Source organism: Trachemys scripta, chromosome 4, assembly GCF_013100865.1.
Source record: "Trachemys scripta elegans isolate TJP31775 chromosome 4, CAS_Tse_1.0, whole genome shotgun sequence".
Classification (NCBI taxonomy): Eukaryota; Metazoa; Chordata; order Testudines; family Emydidae; genus Trachemys; species Trachemys scripta.
This window is the reverse complement of record NC_048301.1, coordinates 63,812,015-63,833,298: the sequence shown is the minus strand read 5'-3', so window position 1 is coordinate 63,833,298 and position 21,284 is coordinate 63,812,015. Positions and strand designations below refer to the sequence as shown.

The 21,284-nt window shown below is 43.5% G+C and overlaps 1 protein-coding gene across 1 annotated transcript; it reads left to right on the top strand.

The window, feature by feature from the left end:
- The first annotated feature begins 6,500 nt into the window (after nt 1-6,500).
- Nucleotides 6,501-15,459, top strand: LOC117876805 (acyl-coenzyme A thioesterase 1-like). Its single transcript, XM_034769224.1, has 3 exons — nt 6,501-7,209; nt 11,354-11,556; nt 14,342-15,459. Exons 1-3 carry the CDS (start codon nt 6,609-6,611, stop codon nt 14,942-14,944), a joined length of 1,407 nt encoding a protein of 468 aa, XP_034625115.1. The 5' UTR covers nt 6,501-6,608; the 3' UTR covers nt 14,945-15,459.
- Nucleotides 15,460-21,284: the final 5,825 nt, after the last annotated feature.

The window sequence follows — 21,284 nt, the reverse complement described above, 5'->3', positions numbered from 1 at the left end:
GATTCTGATCATCAAATAGTATGGAGAAGGCATGGATAAACTTGTCAAAGTTACTGAGGATTGAGGTGGCCATTCCAGGAGCAGGAAGGCCCAATCCAGTGATTCATTGATCAATAAACTGATAATAAGTCCCACCTTGGCCCAACCATCATGATACATCGCAGGACTCATCAGGAACAAAAGGCAGCAGTGGTTATGAACACAACAGACTTTCTGGTGGTTCCCATCAAATCTTTCTTGCTATGGAACCTTCAGGCCATGTTTTAAAGTTAGCATGGCTAGCAGGCCTGGGGTTACCATGGCTGCTGAGATCTGTGAACAGAGGGAAGCATTCTTCAGATACAACTGGGCAACTTGACCCCAAAAGCTCTGGGACCAACTCTGTCATCTCAGTGATGGACTTTCCAGGGGTCTCCATCCCAGCTGCTGGAGCTGGGCAGACTGCTCAAACTATCAGAAACTCAGAAGTGAATGGTCAGGCGAAGTGGTTGAAGCAGTGGCAGTCAGATCTAGTGGTCAAAGCAGTAGTGATCAGACAGCCAGGGGTGAGAGTACAAGCAAGGCAGGAGCAGGAGTAGGTACAGGCTGGTGGTGGAACAGGAGCAGGAGCAGACACAGGCTGGAACAGGAGCAGGAACAAGAGCAGTCTGTCAGAACCACCAAGTGGTGGGGGATACTCCCAGCAACGTAGCAACATTGACCAGACAGGAGTAGCTGCTCTCATTGGTTGCTTATATTCCCGGTGATGGGGTCATCTGGTTAGACCTTTGGCTATGGATTGGCTGAGCCCTCGGTGATTGACATAGAACCCTCAGGTAATCAGGATCAGGAACATGTATGAGGCTCCGGCTCATCAGGCTCAGAAATGACTCATTACAAGTAGTTCCTTAAGCCATTTAGTGCTTTCAAGCTCAAAGACATACTTCTACTGTTCGCCACGCTGGCCAAACAGGAAATGAAATTCAAAAGTTCCCGGGGCTTTTCCTGTGTACCTGGCTAGTGCATCTGAGTTCAAAGTGCTGTCCAGAGCGGTCACAATGGAGCACTCTGGGATAGCTCCTGGAGGCCAATAGCGCCTCATTGCGTCCACACTACCCCAAATTCGACCCGGCGATGTCGATTTCAGCGCTAATCCCCTCGTCGGGGAGGAGTACAGAAATCAATTTTAAGAGCCCTTTAAGTTGACAAAAATGGCTTCATCATGTGGACAGGTGCCAGGTTAAAACCATCTAACGCAGGGCTTAGAGAACTTAACTGCACTTTGTTGGCAATGATGACACACTTTTCTCAGATACTATCTGACAATTTGGATATTGATCTCCCACACTAAATTAGTCTGGAGTCCAGGGTTTAGGATGTTGTAACTGTGAGATGCTAAGTGAAAAGTTGCTAAACTATGTGGTAACACTCTGGGTATCACCAGAGGGAAGTGAATCTACTTCAAAGCTTCCTGATAGCATCCAGTCATTTGCAAAAACTTCCAGTTTTGCAACACTGGAAGGACTAATACTAGCTGGAGAGTAGCAGAGTGTTTGTTAATTGCATATTAACATATCTTCCAGGACACTTAAGCCACCAAATGACCACATGGGCCAATAAAAAGGGAAATTTCCAATTCTGTAGTGAAGGTTCAGGTAGAGAGAAACTTGTGAGACTCACCATGGGTCTGACCATGGAACTGTGGTTGTCAAAATAAAGAGAATTTCTAGTTTTAGAATTAGGATCCCTTTTGCTTTTGTTAGTCTCTAAGGTGCCTGTTCTTTTTGCTTTTGGAGAAATCTGAATACTTTTGACCAATGTAGAATCCAAGAACCTTCTGAGACATTGTTTACACCTCAATTATGTTTAGTTGCCAGACAAAGTCACAGATTGACAGCAATGATAAAGACGTAGCGAAGAAGAATCATACACCCCAAATGAAAAAAGAATTTCAACTTCTTCAATGTCATTCAGCTTCCTTCTTTACACATAGAAAAAACATTCTCAGAATTCCTATCTTCTTAAGAATACATCCAGGGATATTCAGTGTCACGCTATCAAATCAATAATTTATCTTGGCATAATGTTCATTTCTACAGTGCTAACACATCCCCACAGAAAAAGATTTGAAAATGTTTACATATTTTGAAAGAGTCTCACGCTACATCTAACGTCAGTAGAGTTTGTGGGGTAGAAAGAGGTGGTTTAAATTGTTGAGCCAAGTAATTTTATTCCTAAAAAAATTATAATCTAAAGAAACAGAAAATGGTTGTCCAAATCTTAATAATTACCTCTCAATGTCCATTTAGGGAGGTGATGTACTCTGTTTTAGTCACATACTATGTCCTAGGAGACACCACAATTATGAACAAGCAAAAGGATCTCAATAATTAACTATTTTCTTGTTAAAGAACAAAAAGAAAATAAAAACAACAAACAATGGTTACAACCACTTTCGTAAATCTCTCTGTGGAGAGCTTTTAACAGAGATTACACCTTTTGACAGTGAGCCCACCTTTGTTAGAGGTGCCCCTCCCTAGACAAATTAAGACCAAAGTATATTATTTCCAAAATGAATAATGAGTCCTGCTTTATCACAAATAACCAAAATAGTTCATAGATGCAGAAAGGCATTTCATTTAATGGTAGGTGAGTCTTGTTTGTTATATCACAGATAACCTAAATAGTTCATTAAGGAGCAAAGGTGAGTGATCTTAACTGAGTCTTTTGAAACAAAGATGATATTTAAATTCAGTTACTTAAAGGAAGCCATTCAAGGATCCATCTTGGGACAGACAAGTTAAAGAATATCAAGAATCTTCATATTACAATTAGATCCACTATTTCTTTGGCTATGTCTACACTAGAGACCTTACAGCTGTACCGCTGCAGCTGCACCGCTGTAAGGTCTTCCGTATAGCTGCTGTATGCCGATGGGAGAGAGCTCTCCCGTCAGCATAATTAAACCACCCCCAATGAGCAGCGGCAGCATGTCGGTGACAGAGCGTCTCCCGCCTACATAGCGCTGTCGGTGAAACTCATTTCACACCCTGACTGACAAAAGTTTTACTGACAAAATGCTAGTGTAGACCTAGCCTTTGTTTACAAAGATTAGCAAATGTCTCTTTTTCAGCAATACAGTAACTCCTCACTTAAAGTCATCCCGGTTAACATTGTTTCGTTGTTACATTGCTGATCAATTAGGGAACATGCTCGTTTAAAGTTGTGCAATGCTCCTTTCTAACGTCATTTGGCAGCCACCTGCTTTGTCCACTGCTTGCAGGAAGAGCAGCCCGTTGCAGCTAGCTGGTGGGTGCTTGGAACCAGGGTGGACCGGCAGCCTCCCTATCAGCTCCCCGCTCCCCTAAGTTCCCTGTGCTGCAGCCGCCCAGCAGGCTATCGATTGGCAGTTCAGCTCTCCCTCCCCCCACTGCCATGTGCTGTTCCTGCCCTCTGCCTTGGAGCTGCTCCCAGAGACTCCTGCTTGCTGTGCAGGAGGGGAAGGAGAGGGGCTGTCAGGGTGTCCCCTTCCCCCTTGCTCCTGCACCCCACTTACCCCTTCTCTATATAGAGCAGGGAGGGGACACTGATGGAGAGAGACAGAGAGAGCTTGGGGCAGCAGCTGCTGTCTCAACTTCCTGATCCACTTAAAAAGACAATGCACTTAAGAGTGGTTCAGCTTACTTAAAGAGGTAGTGTGCATATCTCTCTCTCTCCCACACACAAGGTGTGTGTCTGTCTCTGTCTGCTGTGCTGTCTCCCCTCTCTCCTGTTCGTGCTGCCTTGATGAGAGGCTACATTAACAACAACGTGTTAACCCTTGAGGGCTCAGCCGAGTGCTAGTTCATCATTTAGCAGCAAAGCATTCCCTGGGAAATATCCCTCCCTCTTCCACCCTCTAATTTCACCACCTCAACCAAGCTTCACAATCATCATAGCTGTGAACAGTATTCAATTGTTTGTTTAAAACATATACTGTGTATATATCTATATAATATATAGTTTTTTGTCTGGAGAAAAAAAATCCCTGGAACCTAACCCCCCTCTATTTACATTAATTCTTATGGGGAAATTGGATTCGCTTAACATCATTCTGCTTAAAGTTGCATTTTTCAGGAACATAACTACAACGTTAAGCAAGGAGTTACTGTACATAGACTAAACCATTCTGGTGTTTTAAATCACAATAGCATTTCAATATCCTACTTAAATCATTACAAGAAAATTTATAAACTGCATTCCAATCTATAATTGAACCTGGAAAAGATGATTTATGGGTAAGGATGAGGTATTCTCCTGGAAGCTTCTGTACTTGTCACTTATTGGGAGAAAGAGGAAATTTTCTGTTTCTCTAATTAGCCTGAATATTTCATTTAATAAAACAAGTAACTAAGACAAATATGTAAGCTATTATTCTTCAAGCACCATGTATATACAAATACTTAAGTATTTATATTTTAATAAAGGCACAGGCAAGTTTATAAAAACCTAACATAAGAATTAATTACAACAATTTTATTAATAACCATTTTTGCATCAATATTAGGAATCAACCCCTACAAATTACTACAATTTTCATCAGTATAAATGAGATCAGACTCTAGCCCAATGGTCCAATGTTGCAGATTTTCCTCTGAGGGTATATTGACACAGCAATTAAACACTCACAACTGGCCTCGGTCAGCTGACTCAGGCTCACAGTTAGGCTGCAGAGCTGTAAAACTACTGTCCAGACATTCGGGCTCAGGCTGGAGCCCAAGCTGTGGGAGAGTCCCAAAGTCCAGGCTCTAGCCTGAGCTCAAAAGTGGGACTGCTTAGCTGAGATAGTTATACGTAGGTATAGATAGTGCTAAGACTGAAGATTTCTGGGTATATGTTTAATAATTTGTTATGTTATGTGAAATCCAATACTCCAGACCGTTTACCTTGACTGCCCCTTACATTTGGTTTATGCTCTATTCCAGCGGTTCTCAAACTGTGGGTTGTGATCCAAAAGTGGGTTGTGATCCCGTTTTAATGGGGTCACCAGGGCTGGGGCCCGGGACCAAAGCCCAAACCTGAGGGCTTCAGTCCTGGGCAGCAGGGCTCAGGTTACAGGCCACATGATTGGGGCTGAAGCCCTTGGGCTTTGGTTTTGGCCCCCTGGCCTAGGGTGATGGGGCTTTGGCTTTGCCCCCACCTCCACCCGGGGTGGCAGAGCTTGGGCGGGATCAGGCTTCGGTCCTTACTCCTGGGGTCCTGAAGTAATTTTTGTTGGGAGAAGGGGGTTGTGGTGCAATGAAGTTTGAGAACCCCTGCTATATTCTATTTAGTCCACATGAGAAGGATGTACTAAGGCTAATGACTCTGTGGTCTTGGCCAATTTCTGGCCAAACCATACTGTAAATCATTTTGATGGAATGGTAGGTTGGTACTTCAATCATAGTCTACCACCATAATGTAATGCCTTATTGCTATTTTTCCATTTGAGGCAAAAAAATAAAATGAAATGAATCTGTGCCCATACTGTGGATCATGGGTTTTAATTATTGTATTTAGATTTGTTGGTAGTGTTTTTGTTAAAAGGTCAGTCTCATTGTCTCAGAAATACTGTGTTACTCCAACTACTGTATTACCATGAGCTTCATATAGGCCTGGTTAAACTCAAGAGTTTGCAGATTAGGAGAGATTATCAAAACCGGCCTTGTTGATGCCAAACCTGGCCCCTCTCTCACATGCAACAAGTTCTGGCACTTTTTAAAACACTTTTAGTGACCCTTCTCTTAAGATTGGTTCCTAGACATCCGGGAGCCCCTGATAAAATCCTCATCAGGACTGACTGCTTGCTGGAGAGTATCATCCTGGAATGACATATGTAGGCAGGTGTTAACTGTTGAGATGTATGCTGGAGAGCACACCTGCACACCGGACAATAAAACATCTAAATTTTCAGATACAGAAGGAGCAACTACTGGGCAAACTACAGAGACTGTTTCCAATACTGCAAATAACTAAGAAATATGTATATAATTTTAAAAAATTCAAAACAATTTTCAGAACGTCCTGACACTTTTTCAGTATCTCCATAACCACAAATGCAGACGGACTCTCTCAGGAGAAATTACCTCTATTGATCTTTCCCTAGGAAGCGCTCACAATTTGGAATGCCTCACAGGGGTAAGAAACAATGAGGTGTAGTTACTTACTACATTATATAAAGCCCATTTCAAAGGACACATTTAATTCAGTGTTTAAACTACTTATGTTACTTCATTTTTAATAATATAACACACATTAAAGCAAAACTTTTTACACATTTGGTAAAAGGAAAGAAAGAAAATAATGCAATGTAATTCAGAACAGATCAGAATGACATGGTGCCACAACAACCGGAAGAGAAATAAACAACAGTCCACCAAGGAGCCAAAGGTAGCAGGGGGCCCAGTTGTAAAAGAAAGATCCTGTTGTGACCAACAAAAATCCTCCTTCATAGTGGCTCGTTCGAAGCGGAGAGCGGAAGGAAGCTGCCGTCAGTGTTACACTAGAGCCAGTCCCGCCCCCCCAGCACTCACCCAAGCGCAGCCCTGGGCGGAAGGTGGTCGGTGCATCAGCCCTCCCGCAGTGCGGGCGGGGCGGCCTGAACCCGCTCGATGGCATTAGCCGCCCGCGGCGCGCTCCGCGGAGCTGGTACGTTCTGCGCGCAGACGCTGCTGCTCCGATCCTGCCACCGCTTGCTCCGGCGCGGCCAAGCCCGGGCACTGGGAGCCGCCGCCGCCGCCTCCTCCATGGCGCCCAGTGTTCAGTTCTCGCCCGCCCAACGCAGCCTGTTCGATGAGCCGCTGGCCATCGCGGTGCAGGGGCTGTGCCCGCAACAGGAGGTCACTCTCCGGCTGTCTCTGCAGGACGAGGGGGGCGAGCTCTTCCAGTCCTGCGCCCGCTACCAGGCAGGGAGCAGCGGGGAGCTGGACCTCACCCGCTCCCCGGCGCTGCCGGGACTGGGAGGCAGCTTCTCCGGCCTGGAGCCCATGGGGCTGTTCTGGTCCCTTCAGCCCCAGAAACCCTTCAGGCGGCTGGTGAAGCGGGATGTGGAGAGCCCCTTCTGCCTGGAGCTGGAGGTGTTCGAGGGCCACGGGCCCCTCCCCAGCCGGCTGCTGGCCAGGGGTGCCCACGAGCGGGGCTTCCTGCGGGACGGGGTGAGGAGGATCCCGGTGCGAGAGGGGAGGATCCGGGCCACACTTTTCCTGCCTCCTGGTGAGTAACCGGCCACTGCCCCTACGCCTCTCTCCTTGGGGCTTCCACGGGCAGCCGGGCAGGGCGCGGCCCCTCAGCCTGCTGAGTCGCGCGTTCCACAGGGCGTCGGGATTTCCCGCCTCATTTCCAGACGGAGTCCCAGGGAGCCCCTCTCCCTGCTGCTCAGTGTTACACAACCCTGCCCCGCGCCAAAAGCGAGTGGCCCAGAACCATTCAAAAACGGGCTTCGCATTAAAGTGCAGCCCCCTCCCGCAAAGCCGCACATAATGTCACTCCACTAGACCTCAGTCTTCCATTCGACATCCGTATAAACACCACACACATAGGAGTTTTCAGCTTCCAAAATAAACCTTCGTACACGGGGAGCTCTCAGAAGAGTAGCACAGTAACTGCCCTATGGCCCACGGAGCCCCAAACCTAGGGCACATACCCATCGCTATAGTATCTAAGCACCAATGAGGCTAAGCCAAGGATGCAGTTCTCCAAACACCTTCATAACTTCACTCACTCCATACTGGGAGCATGGCTAACGCCACACCAAACAACGGGGAAGGGAGGTGGCAGCAGCAGTGGTCACCTTTATCCTGTGGGTTCTCACCTAAGATGTGGGAGACCCTGGTTCAGTTCACCCTTCAGCCTGATAAGGGATTTGAATGGGGATCTATCATCTCTCTGATGAGTGTCCTAACTACTGACTATGGCAAAGGTCCTCAAAGTGTGTGGCATTTACCTTTACTTGTGACTGTAACGTCTGAAGGGCGGGCACCAGGGAGGGCTGCCCCAGCCAGACAGGATGTCCCAGCTGGGGACAGGTGGGTGGAGGTGGTGAGAGAAAGAGGGACCTGCGTGCCCTCACACCCCAAAACCTGCCCGAAGTCCCTAAGGGTGTGTGGAGAACAGTCTGGTGGGGTCTGGGCTAGCCACCAGAGGGGGGGGAAGGAGCGCTACCCAGCCCTTCCCCTTGACACCCCCAGCTCTGCTCCAGTCCCGCCCCCCAGCCGTGTCCCTGGCTCCCATCCCCAGCTGCAGCCTCAGCCCCCTTAACCCTGTCCGGGTCCATCCTCCCCCATCTGCCACGGCCCCGCTCCTGGCCCCGGCTTCTGCGGGAGTACGGATGGGGGTAAGGTGGGGCATGACCCTCAAAAGTTTGGGGACTGCTGAACTATGGGATATTCTGATGCAGGTTGGTCTTAGTCTCTCTTGTCAAAGCCTTTAAATATTAATTGATCCAGAGAGAGAATCATTCTGTAGTCCAATAGTTAGGGCACTCTCCTGAGATGAGATAAAACCCCTCCAGTCCCTTCACCTCGACAAGCAGAGAGAGGAATTGAACCAGGTTGTCCCATATCCTGAGTGAGTATAATAACCACTGGGCTAACAGTTATGAGGGAGTCCACCTCCTCCTCCTCCCCTCTGCCATTTTGAGCGGAGGTAGGTAAGCATCCAAACTGCTTGCAAGAAACAGGTTAGGCACCAACATGGCCTAACTTCAAGAAAGGGGTTCTTTGGAGGGCTAGTGGACATAGGCACCTAACGCCCTGAGAGGGGTTGTGCTTAGGACACACACCTCTTGTCACATCTCCCATTGGCTAACACGTGGCTCCCCTCCTTGTGTGCTGGCTTTTGAAGATTGCTTTCTAAGGTGCCTGTCTCTCCCTTTTCATTGAGACTAGGCACCTAACTCAGGCTTTGTGGATTCCAGTGACTTTTCAAAGTACTAAAAGATAAGGATTGCAACACCTAAGGCCCTCTGTGGATCCAGGCCTAACTGACTTTTCTGACCTGGATATAGTATGAAACAGCCATTGTGGGGTTGGCTGGGCTCCCAAAGGTGTCCATGCTGAATTTCTTAACTCTGTCAATTAACCTGAATGCTATTGATCACAAACTGTCAATACATTTGCAGACTTTTGCAATGATTCCCAGGCTGCATTCCTTACTTTCTGCACGCCAAGTTCCGAAAGGGAGAATTGCTCATATGCCTGAGGGCTATCACATGCAGGGAGGGCGACTCTAGTTCATTAACCTTCTTGCTCAACAATGGAGCTGTTCAGGAGGTTAGTGAGGAAGTATGGGGGATTAAGAGGGTTGAGCTATGTCTTCAATAACTAGTTTTCTATATATTTCCATCTTTTTTGACTTGTTAGTTTGGTGAAGTATCTTAGGCCATGATTAACATAGACTCTGGCAAAGATGAGGGATGGACTGAAACTCAATCAAGCCGAGACAGTGCCAGGAATTATATTAGCAGCCTTGACTGGTGGGGCATGCTCACTCTTTATTTCTCAGATTCTTAACCTTGGAGTCTTTCTGAAGTCTACAGTTGCTCTTCATGTGCCCTGGGATCAATGGTAGTCAAGACCACTTTTTAATCATTTATACTTGACGAGAAGACTGCATCCTTTTCTTTTGCATGCAGACCTCACCAATGATAACCAGAAATTTATCTAACATCAAAATTATCTGAATACAGGTCTTTCTGTGTAGGGCTGTACTTAATGGTTTGGATACAGAGTATATAAGACACCAACTCTTCCCATGTTGTACCATGGCCGCTGCAGGAATGTGTTGTGTGTTTGAATTTAATAATTTGAGATTGTCAAATAGGCTCAAATGGAATCATTTAATCAAAGATTAACAATCAGAGATTAGTACAGCACTACACAGAATACAGGAAGACATACTTTACCACCCCAAAGATGATGAAGAGAAGGTAATTTGGTCCCTTCCTGTGTACCCAGTGGAATGCTGACAGTGTTCGTTCCCAATCCAAGTACGCAAACCTCTGTCCTTTCATAGAGTGTGAGACAAAGAAGCTCCTTTTTGGAGGGAAAATACTTTCCCATAATTAATTGCACTATGTGTTCTGTTTTGAAATTTTCATTGTACCTAATTACTTATGGGATTTCTTTTATGGTATCTTTAGGTTACAGGATTGATAAGCCAAAGGGAATTCTAATTTGGTCATTATTACTGAGACATGGGACAATCAGCAGTTCTTATTGAGTTTATAAATATCTTTCAATGGATCCTTATTTAATCCATTACAGAAAACATGTGCAATAACAAATCCCTTATCAATCATCTAGTTTTGTTTATAACATACTTCTGTAGACACTTTTAGTAGTTTGAGGGCTATTTTCCCTGGACATTCATTCATTCATTGATTGCCCTACATAAATATATGTAGGACAATAAATAGATACACAGAATAAAAATGCATATTATAGAATTAAGAGTGTTTAACATACAAAAATGATAAAAAGTTAATGTTTAATAACACAGGAGGGACTCCAGCTAACACTCACCACCTGATTATAAAAAGGAGGTAACAACGTGATCTCAGTGAAGTCCAAGACTCTGAAACTTGTCTTCTGCCCAGGGCTGGCTCCAGCGTTTTTGCCGCCCCAAGCGGCAAAAAAAAAAAAAAAAAAGCCACGATCGGCGGCAGCTCTACCACCGCTGCTTCGTTCTTGGGTGGCAATTCAGTGGCAGGTCCTTTCCTCCGAGAGGGACTAAGGGACCCGCCTCTGAATTGCCACCGAAAAGCCGGATATGCCGCTCCTTTCCATTGGCCGCCCCAAGCACCTGCTTGCGGTGCTGATGCCTGGAGCCGGCCCTGCTTCTGCCTTGGTGCACTAGATCTTGGATTTGATTACCTGCAGGACCCATTGCAAGAACCACCTGTTTCTGAGGCCTTCTCTAAGTATGGGACAAGGTGGAGACAAACTGAGAGACTGATGAAGGTTTAAAGGAAATGGAGACTTGTGTCTGCAATGCAGCTGAATTTTTTTTCTTTTTGGTAAATTTTATTGAATAATACAGATTTCTGGCACCTAAATCATAAGATAGACATGTCGAGGAAATCACAATCAATAATGGCTTGTCAAATAATCCTTGGTTTCTTCAGTAATTGCAAGAATATGTATTATTATCCAGACCTGCACATGACATAGCAGGTTTTCTATTCTAATCTCCGAAGTATTTAGTAGTTTATGGAGAGCCTAGTGAACCTTCATCTTGTAGCTTTTCTTAAAAAAAAAAAAAATTTTTTTTAGAGCAAGGTAAGTCCAAATGGTTTGAAATTTGGAATGTAAAGGAAGAATTTTGAGCTAATTGCATCCCTTTATTTGGTTTCCTACAGAAGATGGCCCCTTTCCTGGAATCATTGACATATATGGTACTGGAGGGGGGCTTCCTGAATATAGGGCAAGCCTGCTGGCCAATCATGGCTTTGCCACACTGGCTCTGGCTTATTATGGCTATGAAGATCTCCCCAAAGATATGAAGGAATTCCATCTAGAGTATTTTGAGGAAGCTGTGAACTATATGTTGCAACACTCACAGGTCAGTTTATTCATGGGTGTTCCCATGATACAGGGAGCTCTCATCATAAGGCTGTTGTAAAGCAATATTTGATACACAGCTGCTGTGCTTAAAATCTCAGCTCTATCAAAGTTCATTGTAAACAACTTGTATTTGGTAATCCTCTATGACTGGTCCATTTGAGCTTTGCATTTTAGCTGATACCATTTCTTGGGGAGTGTCTTACTGACACCATCTCTCATCCCCCAACCCACCCACCTACACATCATTATAAAATTCTACTGAAGTTGTGTTTGTCTCTAAGGTGCCACAAGTACTCCGTTTCTTTTGAGGGCTGTTGCCGGAGATTCTCAAGCTTCCAAAAGGGGTTTTGTTTTATTTTTTCTGTACATTGGCCATGACAGAGTATTTTTATGCATGGCAAGCTTCTGTGATCCACAGTTTAAGGAAGTCCACAAACACTAAGTTATTGCCTTTGAGTTTAAGAAGCTGTTATGGTCACTACTAAATGTTAAAATTTTGTATTCTGGAACTGCATTTGTTTCCAGTACCTGGTGATGGATATTTTGAGGCCTTGTCTTTGTACAATTTATAATAGCCACAACCACTAGAGCCACTCTAATCTACCCAAAAGTCTATTGGTAAAATCCCCTTTCTCTCCCACCATACTAAGCACAGGATGCCCCACCCTCTTTGAATGCTGTCAGTGCCTCTGTCCCCCATTATATTTTCTATCATGTTAAAGTTCCATGCCCTTCATCTTTTGAAGGCCCTGCATAATTTTACCCCTACCTCCGGTTCTTTGAAGCCAGTGGAGTTGCAGCCACTTATGCTAGTGGTGAAACAGGTGGTGAAGGAGAGTAATCTTAGTAAACTATGGCACAGTCTTTAGTTAAGTGTTCATATTTGAGTGTCTTACACTTGATGAGCACTCTGGAATCATTATGGAGTTAGCGAACCTGGTTAGATTAAATCCTTTACAAATATTTTATCTCCAAAATCATGCTGTTTTTTATTGTAATGAATTTGCATTTATAAATGGGAAACTATATAGGAAAGTACTCTGGAAGCACCAGTGACAGTTCCATAATTACGGTTGAGTATTTTGAACTAAAAGCAGGGATTCAATTACTGGTATTTTTAAAGAAGATTACAGTGTATCCTTTCCAAAATTACAGCACTTATTCTTTGAGTAAATTATTATAAATGTCTTTCTTTACAAGTACACTGTGAGTAGTTTGAGATAAAAAATAATTAAAATGGGCCTTTTTAAGAATTCTTTTTCTATGCCAAATTATCTTAATAATAGAATAATACAGACTCTTCAAACTTCCTGAACAGTTTTCTGCATCAGCTACAGTTGAAGAAACATTCTCGGGATTAATATTCATTTTTAGCATTATTATTAACTGAACATTTCTCCTTCAGCAGCAGTAGAATAATAATGATGTTCTACAGAGAATTCAGTGAAGAACTGGCCCCTTTCAAAATGGCTGCCATCTCTCATTTTCCCAATGAGAGGGATGCCGAGCTGCCTTCACATTGCTGGCCAGGGCGGAAAACATTTTTGGTGCCTTCTCCCAAGCAGCTGAGAAGGGAGGGCGGTGGGGGAAAGGCCAACCAATTGGAGTGGAGGGAAAAACGCCAATCTGTGCCAGCACCTCTTGGAAGAAGGTACCTAGATCAACTACCCCTCTTACCCGCCCCTAGAACCAGTCATGGGTGGCTTCCACTAGTGACCACTATGAGGGAGGACAAATTGAATGTACAGTATCTTTAAAAATTGGTTTTACTCTCATCTGGGGCTGCAAACCCTATTGTGCACTAATTATAATTACATGGTTATTGTATTGCATCAATATAGACTGGAGTTAAAGTTGTTTGGGTGCCTTAACTGTGTTTTACTATATCTTAATATGTTTGGATTTCTTTAAGTAGAACCCTAACTCTGAATTTCCTGGGCTTGTAATACTTGGTGTGAGGATAATTAGTATGACAACTGCCATCTTATTTGACACCAGGATTCAACTGGGGACCTCCAGAGTTCTAAGCACAAATCTATCTACTGATTGAGCAAAAGAGCCAGGTTCCATAGCTGGGAGTTGTAAACAACTTGCATCCTCTTCCCTTAGGCACAGTGGAGGAAGTATAACACACATGTCCAGTGGGTACAACAGCATCTCTGAAATGTTTTTTCTTTAAAATGCCAATACGTACTCAGTCTTAACACCAGTTTATCATAGTTTTTATCTGGGAATTAATATTCAGTATAGATGTCCTCCTCTTTCCCTAACACACTAGATCTGAAAACAACCTAGGATATAGTTGTTTTAAAATGTGTATATCTGTTTGCAAGGTGTTTTTTTGAGAGTAAGCTCAAACCCAGCTAAAATGCAAGGGGACCCCCTCAGTGAGTTATACTTAGAAGTGAGGTTGAAGCCATTCCTCAAATTGTGATCTCATAAATTATGCAGAATTGGGCTGAGCTAATACATGGATGGAAGAATTATAAGGAAAACCTAGGCTACTACAGGAAAGTTTATTGCTGATTCAGTAAGTGGCTTTTCTCCTAGGAGTTAATATTAATTAGTTATCTGTAATACCATCACTTTGCAATGTAAAAACAGTCACTCTACCCCACTCCAGATGTGGCAACATTCACTAGAGGGTGAATAGATTTCTATGAAGTTCATACACTTATCAGAGTTTGAGCCCTTAGCACCTTTTATCCATTTGAAGCTTTATAGAAATGTAAGATTATTAATTTCCATTCAGTGCTAATGAGCTCTCTTTCTCTCCCACTCAGGTTAAAGGTCCTGGAATTGGGTTACTTGGAATCTCTAAAGGTGGTGACCTATGTATCTCCATGGCTTCCTTCTTAAAAGGCATTACTGCCACTGTCACCATCAATGGCTCTGTGGCCAATGTGGGTGCAGTGCTTCGTTACAAGGATATCACCATTCCATCTCTTGGCATCAATCGGAAGCGCATCAAGATTGATAAGTCTGGGATTGCAGATATTGTGGATGTCTTGAATAACCCACTAGAGGGACCTGACCGTCAAAGCTTTATCCCACTGGAGAAGGCTGAGGGGCACTTCCTGTTCATTGTTGGCAAAGATGATCATAACTGGAAGAGTGAATTCTTTGCCACTGAAGCCTCCAATCGTTTGCAGGCTCATGGGAAGGAAAAGCCTGTGATAGTCTGTTACCCTGGAGCAGGGCATTATATTGAACCACCCTTTTCCCCAATGTGCTCAGCCTCAATGCACCTGTTGGTTGGCAACCCTGTGATCTGGGGAGGTGAGCCCAAAGCTCATTCTGTGGCACAAGTGGATGCTTGGCAGAAAATCCAAGCCTTCTTCCACAAACACCTCAGTGGTAAACAATGTATAACAGGCAAGCTGTGACACACCTGGCTATAAGGTGCATTTTACAGATAAAATTACTAGTTGTTAAAGTTTATTTGGGTAAAAGAATCTTTCAGTGAGTATGAAAGGGAATTTGAGTGAATAAATCTTTAAGCTGAATTTTTTTGTTCCTCCCCTCCACTGCCCAGGTTGCTGCTGGACCTTAGAGGACCAGAGGGTTTTCTGTTTTCTCAGCCCATGGGACATGACCCACTTGCAAGTCACACCCCACAAGTTGAGGATTAGTGCACAGTAGAGTTAACTTTCAGCCTACTGTGTGGGGATTTAGCCATTACATATGATTCTCATTCTAGTCTCATGGCTTGGATTATAAGCAACTGAATTGAAATATTGTCTGTTGCTTCTGAATTAAATTTACTTAAACTGTTCGTTGGTTTGATAAGTTTCAAAATCCAGTGCCTTGCAAATCCAAGCTAAAATTGATTGACTGTAAAACCAACTCAGTGTTTTATGGAGTTTTTTTTTCATTATCATTAAAATTAAATAAATACATATTTGAGGATTTTCGTGCAGTTGTATTATAGGAAGTGCTGGCAGCGACACAGGTTAAGGTTGCCTAACTCATTCCATTATAAGGCCGTATATTCAACTGATTGTAACCTTGCCAAACTTAAACTGTTTGGACTGAGATTTTCTGTGCCAGTCATCTGCCTTGGTCTGATTTTGTTTCAGCTAAAATGGGTACGCCATTTCCAAGAAAGAGTAGGGAACTCTTTTGGTTTTCCTGTGTTAAAATATTACAGCTACTTTATTCAGAAGTTGTAGTGCCTCAATGGTTTGGAGCAGGGTCTCAAAATTTGGCAGGTGGATCACCTTAGTATCAGGGATATGCTTCTTGTTGATTTGTAAAAATCTGCCCAATTTAGCTAAATTATAAGCCTCTAGAAATTGAAGTTTGCACATGCTCATTAGAGGTTTGTTAGAGGCTGACAGTATTAATCTTTAAAGATTCTCTCGGCAATGAGCACATCCCTTCCCCATACAGCTCCTTGTGCTGACCAGACTGAGCATGATCCATTCCAAGGTTGCATGGGCTGAGCTGGATTTTTCCTGAAATTGCTCCTCCTGCCTGCTGTAGCACTAAACACAAGTACAGAGAGCAGGGAGTGTCTCTCCTTTGATCTCAGTGACCCCACTGCTGGAGCATTGGCTGTGTAGAGGGAAAGGAAGGTGCAGCCTGAGTTGCTCAAATTCAGAGGGATGAGAAGAGAACACAGTCTGTGGGAGGAGATGGAAGCAGGGGAGATAAAAACAGAAGGGGCCAGGTGGGGGAAGATGGAGCAGAAGGGTCTATAACCACTAAAGATGCACTCATTTCTGAACATGGAATACAGTCCGGAATTCCTGAGTCCCAACAAAACTCTGCTGTCAGCAAATAGCTGTCAAACCCATTAACAAAGAGTGTGTTCCATGCCTCTTTAGTGACTGGTCCACCTACAGGATAATAGCCTACTACTATAACCAATTACTCCATTGGTGCAAGTGATAGAGATCTATGCTGTGGTGGATCTAAAAGTTATAATCCTGTTGATGACCTATGTTGGGGTTAATATGGCTTCACATGATGGAATTTTTTATTTAGTACTTTGCTTTTAAAAAAAAACAACAACCGAGGAAATTATATAGAAAACCACCCCATTAAAAGAACATTAAGGCTGCAAGATCAAGCACTCAGAAGTTATGAAATGTCAGAAGTAGTGTTGCCCATGCATATATTATGATCATACTATTTTTTCTTTGAGACTTCTGCCTCATTTCCTAACTCCTGAGTGCTTGACTTTGCAGGCTTATTACTGTATTGTCATCTTCTTATATGTAAGTTTGTATTCAGTGTAGTAAGCTGTTACATTAAATGACATGAGGGGCCTATCAGTCCTTTAACAAACAAGCAACACAAGCAAGATCCACTCCCTCAAAAAGCCTGTACATAGAAATAGATCAAAAGGATTTCATAGATTCTAGGACTGGAAGGGACCTCGAGAGGTCATCGAGTCCAGTCCCCTGCCCTCATGTCAGGACCAAATACTGTCTAGACCATCCTGGATAGACATTTATCTAACCTACTCTTAAATATCTCCAGAGATGGAGATTCCACAACATCCCTAGGCAGTTTATCCCAGTGTTTAACCACTCTGACAGTTTAGGAAAAAGTTCTTATGTCCAACCTAAACCTCCCTTGCTGCAGTTTAAGCCCATTGCTTCTTGTTCTATCCTAAGAGGCTAAGGTGAACAAGTTTTCTCCCTCCTCCTTATGACACCCTTTTAGATACCTGAAAACTGCTATCATGTCCCCTCTCAGTCTTCTCTTTTCCAAACTAAACAAACCCAATTCTTTCAGCCTTCCTTCATAGGTCATGTTCTCAAGACCTTTAATCATTCTTGTTGCTCTTCTCTGGACCCTCTCCAATTTCTCCACATCTTTCTTGAAATGCGGTGCCCAGAACTGAACACAATACTCCAGTTGAGGCCTAACCAGCACAGAGTAGAGCGGAAGAATGACTTCTCATGTCTTGCTCACAACACACCTGTTAATGCATCCCAGAATCATGTTTGCTTTTTTTGCAACAGCATCACACTGTTGACTCATATTTAGCTTGTGGTCCACTATAACCCCTAGATCCCTTTCTGCCGTACTCCTTCCTAGACAGTCTCTTCCCGTTCTGTATGTGTGAAACTGATTGTTCCTTCCTAAGTGGAGCACTTTGCATTTGTCTTTGTTAAACTTCATCCTGTTTACCTCAGACCATTTCTCCAATTTGTCGAGATCATTTTGAAATATGACCCTATCCTCCAAAGCAGTTGCAGTCCAAGTTTGGTATCATCTGTAAACTTAATAAGTTTACTTTCTATGCCAATATCTAAGTCGTTGATGAAGATATTGAACAGAGCCGGTCCCAAAACAGACCCCTGCGGAACCCCACTTGTTATACCTTTCCAGCAGGATTGGGAATCATTAATAACTACTCTCTGAGTACGGTTATCCAGCCAGTTATGCACCCACATTATAGTAGCCCCATCTAAGTTGAACTGGAGAAGAGATTTGCTCACTTGTGTCAGTCCAAGTCAGCATGAATCCTGAGCACATTTATTTCTTAGGGTACATCTACGTAGCAAAAAATACCCAACAACATGGCAGAGAGTTCTGAGCTCTGGTCAACTGACTTGGGTTCATGCTATGGGGCTAAAAATAATAGTGTAGGCATTTGGGCTTGGGTTGGAGCCTGGGCTCTGAAACCCGGCATGAGGGGAAGGTCTTAGAGCCTGGGCTCAAACCCAAGCAGGAATGCCTACATTGGTTTTTAGTTCCATAGCATGAAACCAAGTCAGCTGAGCCAGGATCTGAGCCTCACTTCCACTGGGGTTTTTTGCTGTATGTGCCCCCAGTGTTGCCAATTTAGTGATTGTTTGGAAATTTGAATTGAAATTAAAACATTAATACACACTTTAAGAGCATATAAAGTCTATCATAAAATACGTGTATCTGAAAAAGTATAATAGATTTGAAAAAATATGAACATAGACTAGCTTCCTTATACAGCTATTGTTTTTTATGACCATGTCAGTGCATTCATTTCGGTGATGTTGGCCAACCTAATAATTTCAAATTATGATTTATAAGCAAAGTCTAAATGAGCTCTTCCTGACAGCTAGTGATGGACTGGGGGGAAGGCTTCAGGACCAGATTGTATTTATATTCACATCTAATCTACCTAGGTATCCAGCAAATAGAGCTGCGTTGCCCAAGTGATAGATTTTGGCTGGGGTTGGGTTACAAATCACTTGAATGCGGGGGGATAAAGAAATGTTGTTATTCGTGTATGAGTAAAGGACAGTAGAACTGTACTTAGCCTTTGCTGATTTAGGACATCAAGAGAGAGGGTGGGGACAGGTGTTTTGCTTGATGGTCTGCCTGAATCACAAGTACTATTTGACCTGTCTCTCTCCATTGTTTAAAGACAGAGCTGTTTAGGCTTCATAGATAGTCTTTAGTTTTGTTAAGTGACCACTACAGCTGAAATCACTGATAATCAGGTCTAAGTGCTTAGACCTGCTGTGGGAGAGTGTTTCTGTGGAAGAGAAGTCCCAGTCTGCACTAGCATCGAGGTTCCCCCAATGAGAGCTCAGCTGAAATCACTGAGAGCTGGTGGAACCTCAAGAGATCAACTCGCAGAGGTCACAGTGGCAGGTGGCAGCAGAAAGTGATGGTGCAGGGCCATTGGCAACAGAGCGATGGAGTGAATGGTGGCACAATGAACAACAGTGGCCAGACTGAACAATGAGCAGATGGAGGAATGAACAAGGTACCTTCTTGCTCCCCATCTGGGAGATGAACTCATGTGAAAGCACATCTGAACTCTGAGTCTCCACGGACCAAGGACAACACTGGTGAGTGTTAATGAGGCTGTTAAGAATGCTGGAGACACAACACAGTTCATGCGAACAAACGTGGCCATGGCATCATACTTTCTATTTAAGCAAGAGATACCACACACTACAAACTGGAGGCCAATGTTAAGTGCATTGTCACTTGTTCATCCTGAAGTTGAACACTGGTTCCGACCAAGACCAGTAAATGCTCACTGTCTTTCTGCAAGAAACTCAACTGACTGGCTAGATGCGTATGGTGCAATAGTGAAAGACTCAACAGTTGAAAAAGTGAAGAACTCTCTCGCCACATTCAAAAAATTTGCATACATGGCTGATGAATGCACCAATGCAAATGGGCATCAAGTATTAAGTCATTGTGTACGTTATCTTGATGTCAGTGGTAGGCCAGTAGATGCATTTCTAGATGTTCAAGTTATAGAAGAAAGATTGGCTGCATCTGTGACAACCCACATCTTAGAAGAGTTAAATGCATGTCAATTGGACCCCAAACAGATGGCTGCTTGTGCATTTGATGGAGCTGCAAACTTCTCTGGAAGACATGGTGGAGCACAAGCTTTGCTCAGAGGAAAGTGTAACCCTAATCTCGCTTATACACACTGCAGAGGTCACGTACTCCAACTAGCGCTGGTACAAGCTGCAGACTCTTCAAAAGACATTTAAAAAGCTATAAATTGAATGTCTTCATTATATTCTTTTTTCAGCAAGAGTCCAAAAAGACTGAATATCTTGGAAAATATAGAAGATCAAATTAGTCTAACCTGGGAAAATCCTCTGGCTTTCTCATGAGCGATCTTTGGCTGTTATCTTAAAATTACTCCAGCCGTTATTACTGGCTTTGGAAAGTATCTACCAAGATGGGATGGATCTAAGTAGTGAGGCTGGTGGATTACTTTTGCTACTACGTTCAGAGAAGACTATTGCCATTCTCTCTCTTGTAAGTCTACTGTTGAAACCACTTGGGTCATTAAACAATGCCATCCAGGCATCTGCTACAACAGTAGTAGATCTTTGTCCAACAATAGAAGCTAAATTTGGATCAATCAGAGAGCTATCAATTGAAAAAGTACTGGAAGAAGCAAAGACTTCAGTCCAGAAGTTGACTAATGAAGGCATTTATATTGAATCCTTAAGTGAAGAGGACAAGAAGCGTTTAAGACAACTGAAGAAGTACACAGACTTGATTCTTAAAAATCTACAACAGCGACGTCTAGATTCTACTCAACCTCTACGTAGCTTTTACAGATCCCTGTCTTATAAAACACCGACGGTTGAGTGGAGTGAGGCACTATCAGCAACGGGGCTGCCATGTGCTCAGGACAGAATAGAGAATTTGAACACAGAGTGGAGTATCATACGACGAATGAATGAAGATTTGACGTCAACTTTTTTTAATCATCATTAGTGGCTCAACCCCATCTTTATGCTATGTTTCCTGGGCTGAAAGAAGTAGGAATTCATCTCTTGCTACTCCCAGTCACAACAGCTACAGTTGAGCGTTCTTTTTCATCATTGAATAGAATTTTGTGTTTTGAAAGAAGTCGCCTTCTGCCTGATCATGTGAATGAACTAATGAGCATATCAGTTGAAGGAATGGAAGTACCAGACACACGGGAAGCCACCAAAGATGAATGCATTGCATTCAAGAAATTCATTAACAGAGTTGTGCAAAATTATAACAAGAAACCAAGAAGGTAGTGCTTCATAGAAGGCTTGAGTAGCCAACTTTAATTTGTTTGATGATTTTAAAATCTAATAAAATGGTCATGAAACATTTTTCAGTTTTTACTATGGTGCCATACAGCCCACCTTCACCCTCACGGTCTCACCCCTCACCGACCCCGACCCCCCGTAAATTTGAACACCCCACCTAATTTCAATTCCTGGGGAAAACACTGCCTGTGAGTGATCTTCCAGTGGTTGCAGAAGTCTT

Coding starts and splice junctions, on each gene's coding strand:
- LOC117876805 (XM_034769224.1), top strand. CDS start 6,609: ATGGCATTAGCCGCCCGCGGCGCGCTCCGCGGAGCTGGTACGTTCTGC. Junction 7,210..11,353: donor CACACTTTTCCTGCCTCCTG/GTGAGTAACCGG, acceptor GGTTTCCTACAG/AAGATGGCCCCTTTCCTGGA. Junction 11,557..14,341: donor ATATGTTGCAACACTCACAG/GTCAGTTTATTC, acceptor TCTCCCACTCAG/GTTAAAGGTCCTGGAATTGG.